The following is a 6,154-nucleotide window of genomic DNA, read 5'->3' on the forward strand; positions in this document are numbered from 1 at the left end:
GGTATCGAAGCAATTTGGATATGATCAAGATATACCTGGAGATGTTTTGCAGCTAGAAAACAACAAAGATGCTTGGGACGACTATGCTACATCTTTAAAGAACGAAATCATATTCCTCCCATCGAGACACGCTGAAGGATGCACGACTGCACGGTATGAGGAATGGTGGCGGAATGGGCTCGTTGAACCTTCGGGTCATTGTGTGCCGGCTCCGCCAAGAAGACAACGTCGTAGAAAGTTAAGATCAAATTAGTTTCGTAATAGTAAACCCTTAGCGGTCTTTTGTTGTTAATAGGATGCTTTTGCGTGTCGTAGAAAGTTAAGAGTAAATTAGTTTCGTTATGGACGGTTTTTAATTAGTTAAGTCGATCGAGTAATGATTGTGTGGTGTCGTTCTGGTATGGTGCATTATATATCGTGTTGTGAACAACTATAATTAGTAACGAATTATTTCGTTATAGAAGGTCAACGTTTATGTTGTTGGTTAAGAATCTATCGGTTTTTCGAATCTTTTATCGCACTCAAATGTTGCTTTATGTCATGGTACCCAAAAGGTTCAACAACAAGAACGTTGACGGTGGGAGCGTGGTGGATAAAGACAAGTTGATGATAGAATCAGCCCGAGTTTGAATCTTGTCATCTACATTTGCGCTTGTGGCCACTAGGAGATTTATCTGAGGGCTCCGGGTGAAACCTACTGTTGCAATTTGCCATGGGATTTGCAACATCCCAGCCTAATCGTACCAGATATTGTCCGCTTTGTCCATACTTGGACTCATGCTTTTAAAAAGCGCCTAATAATCCCTTATAAGGCAACCTTTGTTCCCCTCCCCAACCAATCCACCCCATTGGAAGCACAACGTTCTGATAATCTCGGGCTAACCGTACCATATATTGTCTGCTTTAGGGTAGACACAAGGTCTACGTTCATCCAACTCCGACCCCAACTCTGTGTGGGATTTACTGAGTTTGTTTGATATTGCTCATTTTTTTTCTATTTTTTAGGATGTTAACAAGCAAGTTTAACCAAAAACGCACAAATGGAAGTGTTGCTTTTGATACGCAAATTAGACTCCTCTTTTATTACATTCCTTTCGTTTGATCTTCAAATAATCAAATCATTATTGTTATGTTCTTAAATCTATGGATACCATCAGATATGGCTGTGAATCGAGTCTCTAAGTCGCTAGATTGCCGACACTCAGTACAACAAAATTGGCTTTATAGGACGCCTAGAATGTCTAAGCGTTCTAATAGAATACATTATAAAACGTAAGTTTATAGGACCAAATCATAAAGCTTCTATATAAAAGTGTTACAATAGGTTTATAGGACGCTTTTGGACGTTTTAACAAGTTCTTTAGGACGATTTTAAAATAGTCTCATATTAACTCTTTTGTAGGACATTTATGAGAAGTGTCCTATAAACCCATATTTTTATAGGACGCTTTTTCAAATAGTGTCGTATAAAATAGCTAATATGACACTTTATTCTAAAAGCATCCTAAAAAACTTGTTAAAATGCCTAAAAGCGTTCTATAAACCTATTGTAACACTTTTAGATAAGACACTTTTTGGTTTGGTCCTATAAAGTCGATTTTTATTAGGGGCATACATTTTAGGGGACCTATAAAGTCAATTTTTGTTTGTGTAGTGATTTTCTGGGTGCTTTCTGCTTTTGTATGGTGTTGCTTACTTGCTTTGATATCACGACTCATGAAGTCTTACTACGGTATTTTTCTATAAAAGTTGTCATCTGAAGCACATCATGTCGGATTTAACTCGTTATTATACATACGCGTTACACACGAAGCACCACATTCATGTCGGTATATACTTCTATTTTCATGTTCATATCGTTATTCACAAAAGATATGCTTCTTTTTGTTTAAAAACAGTATAAGAATCAAGTTTATAAATAGCAGATTTTTCATTTTCTGGAAATCAAGAATTCGGCTTCTGCATTTAAAGCCGGGAAAGAAGCTAAAGTTTCGGCAAAGTCGCCCCACCCTTTTGCCAACTGAGCTACACATCAGATGCAAGAAAGAAGCTAAAATTTGGGCAAAGTCGCCCCATTCTTTGCCAACTGAGCTACACAGCGGATGCAAGAAAGAAGCTAAAATGGAGAACTAGGTACGTATTTTATCATCTAACAAATTCTCCATGAATACATACGGTAATTGATTATTTGTAGTAATCTTTTTTATTTTTATGGCGTTGTTTTAATTTGTTGGACGCGTTAAATTGGTATATGCAAGCGGGTTCTATAGTCGGTTTCCCCTGAGTCACTGATCTGAGTCTCCTAAAGTATAAAAATCTGAACTTGCAATACTTTATTTATAAATGAATCAAGAAATCTGTTGATCCACCATAAACCCTAAACCCTAAACCCTAAACATGTTCATATGATATGTGGAGAAGGAATGATGGACCTGAAACTAGATCAAACACGATAGGAAACAATTTAAAGTCTGAATAACAGAAGGAACAAAGACGACGATAACTGGATTAACTGCGAATTCTTGAAAGGTGAAGCTTTAAAGATCTTGAAGGAATTTCGGAACCTTAAATCCCCGACTTCCAACTTTGTATGCAATCTAAATTCCTATTTAAATCAACGGTTCCAACTCTTGGGGGTGGCCTAAACATCAAAGCCTCTACAAATCGGGATCTTTTTGCAGTCTAGTTAATGAAGTTTATCTTTCCGTTTATGAAATTGTCTATTTACATCGCAAGAAAATCTTTTAAATAGGACGTTTTATTGTTTGGTCCTATAGATATAGATCTATTTATAGGAAGCCTAAATTGTCTAAGCGTCCTAATAGAATACTTTATAGAACTTAGGTTTATAGGACCAAACTATAAAGCATCCTCTCTAAAAGTGTTATAATAGATTTATAGAACGCTTTTAGACGTTTTAACAAGTTTTTTAGGACGTTTTTTAAAATAAACGAGGAGAAACCCCAAGACCTAGTTTTTGTCTGCCAGTTGAGCTGACCCTAATGGTTATCCCTTGCTTGTGTATATCTAGCAACAATGGAAGCCAATTTTGACCACCTTTAGATTGGTCAAACTTTAGTTCACATAGACTTTATGACGTGGCTCATCACCAACCATCAGATTTTGTTAGAAAAATGTCATCATCATATCTAAAGTCAAGAAACTAAAAAAAGTCAAACTTTCAATCACCCAAAAGTGGAATATATGGATTTCTTAGATGCAAAGAACTCAGTTAAGCGAAGTTGGATTTTTTCTGTTTCAAGAACTCATTGGTACTTCTTGCAGGTTTCGATTCTATCGATTCCATGGCGCATTCCGTTCAAGAAGTGGAACTGCAAACCACAAGTATGTTTTGAACTCCGAAGTCTTGTTTCACTTCTTATTGATAAGAGGTGGTGTTGAAGTCTGTTGAATCATAAGGGATGGTTTGGTTGGTTTTCCATTAAAGCAGCTTAATGGGACTCACAGCTTATTCAGTCAGCTATACATGACTGTTTGGTAGTGGCTTGATGATATTGAAAATGGCTTGTTCAGTAAGCTTCAAAGGAGAGCTTTATGCAGAAAGCCAATATTTTTCAAAACGTGCATATCCCAATTAAAAAACATGCTCATTTCATCTATATGAAAAAAACCCTCCCAAACAAAAACCATTCCAATCTATACAGACAGATTAATGCATGCAGACAGCTTTATCCATACAGGACTTAATGGAAAACCAATCATGCAACCCCTAAGTCCTGTATGGATAAAACTGGCTATGTGGATTAATCTGTCTGTATAGATTTGGAAGGTTTTGTTTGGGAGGGTTTTTCCACAGATGGAAAGAGCGTGCTTTAATTTGGAGGGACAAAAAAAAACTTGGTTTTCTGCATAAAACTCATCTCTAAAAGCTTACTGAATAAGCCACTTTCTATATTATTAAGCCACTACCAAATAGTCATGTATGGCTGACCGAATAAGCAGCGAGTCTTATTAAGCTGCTAACAAACTGTTTCCTTTTTGTAAAAGGTGGTACTGAAGTCATCTTTCTCTGTTATTTTTTCTTCTTGACAGCTAAAGATGGCGATCACGGGATCTCCTCGAGTTCTACCGCTGTAGTTCAAATTCCGAAACCTCGAAACTACCGATGGTGGTTCCGTGTGGCAGTTTACGTTATATTTCTGTTAGCCGGTCAAGCAACCGCCACCCTTTTGGGTAGACTTTACTATGACAAAGGTGGTAATAGTAAATGGATGGCTACTTTCGTTCAATCTGCAGGCTTCCCGATCTTGATCCCAATCCTACTTTTCTTCTTTCCGTCCGTCAATTCCGCCGCTGCCGCCACATCCTCGCCGCCCATCTCCGCCCTTTTGCTTCTTTACGTATTCTTTGGCCTACTCTTGACCGGTGATAACTTGATGTATTCTTACGGTCTCCTGTACCTTCCCGTATCTACGTATTCCTTACTATGTGCAACTCAATTGGCATTCAACGCCCTTTTTTCGTTTCTATTAAACTCGCAAAAGTTCACTTCGTTGATCATTAATTCTCTGTTTTTACTCACGGTTTCTGCCTCCCTTCTTGCTGTTAATTCGGATTCAGATAACTCGACAAAAATCTCGAAAGGGAAATACGTAATCGGGTTTTTATGCACTCTAGGTGCATCCGCCGGTTATTCTCTATATCTTTCCCTTTTGCAACTATCGTTCGAAAAGGTAATCAAGAGTGAAAACTTCCGAGTGGTGTTAGAAATGCAAATATACCCTTCGTTCATTGCGACCTGCGGTTGTGTGGTCGGACTTTTTGCGAGCGGAGAATGGAGCGGGTTAAAAACTGAGATGAATGATTATAAAGAAGGGTCGGTTTCGTACGTAATGACACTGGTGTGGATAGCGATCGCGTGGCAAATTTGTTCGGTTGGGATTTTGGGGTTGATATTTGAAGTCTCATCTCTTTTCTCGAATGTGATTAGTACGTTGGGGTTGCCTGTCGTTCCCGTTCTTGCTGTTATATTTTTCGGAGATAAAATGGATGGCGTGAAGGCCATCGCGTTGCTTCTTGCCTTATGGGGCTCGATTTCGTATGTGTATCAACATTACCTCGATGATTCGAAATCGAAGGCAAAGGCGAGGTTCGTTGTAAGTGCCAATGATGGTTCAGGTAACGTGTAGTATCGTACCAGAACCGTCATTGGCTCAACAGTACTTGAGTCACTGATAGAGCACAAACTCTCTGGAAGTTAAGGGTTTAATTTTTACCAGATATGAAAAGTGTGTATATAAATTGTTATATGCTTAAAAAAATAATGTCATACTCATTCATGTTATTTTATTTGATTAAAGTTGTATAATGAATTATTATATATATATATATATAAAGAGAGAGAGTTTGTTTTAAATGCAACCTATCACATTTGTATAATCAATGCAACCCAATAAATTGAGATGTTTATGGAAATGATGAGAATTCATTTAAATTATGATTTGAATATTTATGGAAGATGAATAAAGTTTATTAATTATGATCAATACTTTATATTAGGAAACAATCAAAACTTATATGAAATCACATATTCATCAAATTAAATGGACGGTTGAGATTGAGTTGTATTGGTTGTACAAATGTAAAGGGTTATATTAGTTTAGTTTTAATATTGCAAATTTGCAATTTATTTTATAAAGATAAATATTAAACATTATGTTATAACTTAATGATTATTTTAATTATAATTTAGATTTTTTATTATATGTATATTCTAAATATATATATATATTTGTATAAAATATATTATCTATACATATAAACACGAAGTTTATTAATATAATTATCATATATGATTTTAGATAAATATAAAAATAAATATATTGTATAATAAAAATATTAAAACATTTAATTTGTTTTTTATTATTTTTATTTTTGCAAATAATATTAAATTGAATATCACATCACTCGTCATATCACTATGATATTTAAATGTTTAAAACTTTGTATCATAATGAAAGTTAAAAATATGAATCAAATTAAATACAATGTTTTTTCATGCAATTTGTCCTTAATTTTTTTAACTTAATTCTTTGTATCTTATAATAAAAATACGATAAAATATGAAGAAAAAAAATTAAGATAAAAATTGTGTAAATACAATCTGCATTTAATTTTTTGAAAAATATAATAT

At 35.1% G+C, this 6,154-nt stretch overlaps 1 protein-coding gene and 1 long non-coding RNA gene across 2 annotated transcripts in view; both read left to right on the forward strand.

The window, feature by feature from the left end:
* Positions 1 to 3,385, forward strand: part of LOC112501118 — a 15,615-nt gene extending 12,230 nt beyond the window's left edge. Inside the window, exons 3-4 of the long non-coding RNA XR_003067417.1 lie at positions 1,926 to 2,133; positions 3,286 to 3,385. This is a non-coding gene — a long non-coding RNA (uncharacterized LOC112501118). The remainder of the gene's footprint in view (positions 1 to 1,925; positions 2,134 to 3,285) is intronic.
* A 674-nt stretch (positions 3,386 to 4,059) lies between these two features.
* Positions 4,060 to 5,258, forward strand: LOC112501037 (probable purine permease 11). The gene has a single exon (XM_025104673.1). The coding sequence runs from the start codon at positions 4,233 to 4,235 to the stop codon at positions 5,148 to 5,150; it is 918 nt and encodes a 305-aa protein (XP_024960441.1). The 5' UTR covers positions 4,060 to 4,232; the 3' UTR covers positions 5,151 to 5,258.
* Positions 5,259 to 6,154: the final 896 nt, after the last annotated feature.

The sequence above is a fragment of the Cynara cardunculus genome (genome assembly GCF_001531365.2).
Source record: "Cynara cardunculus var. scolymus isolate 2C chromosome LG 17, CcrdV1, whole genome shotgun sequence".
In the NCBI taxonomy this organism is placed as follows: domain Eukaryota; kingdom Viridiplantae; phylum Streptophyta; class Magnoliopsida; order Asterales; family Asteraceae; genus Cynara; species Cynara cardunculus.

Bases quoted from the DNA above. Each gene is read 5' to 3' on its own strand.
- LOC112501037 (XM_025104673.1), top strand. From the start codon at position 4,233: ATGGCTACTTTCGTTCAATCTGCAGGCTTCCCGATCTTGATCCCAATC.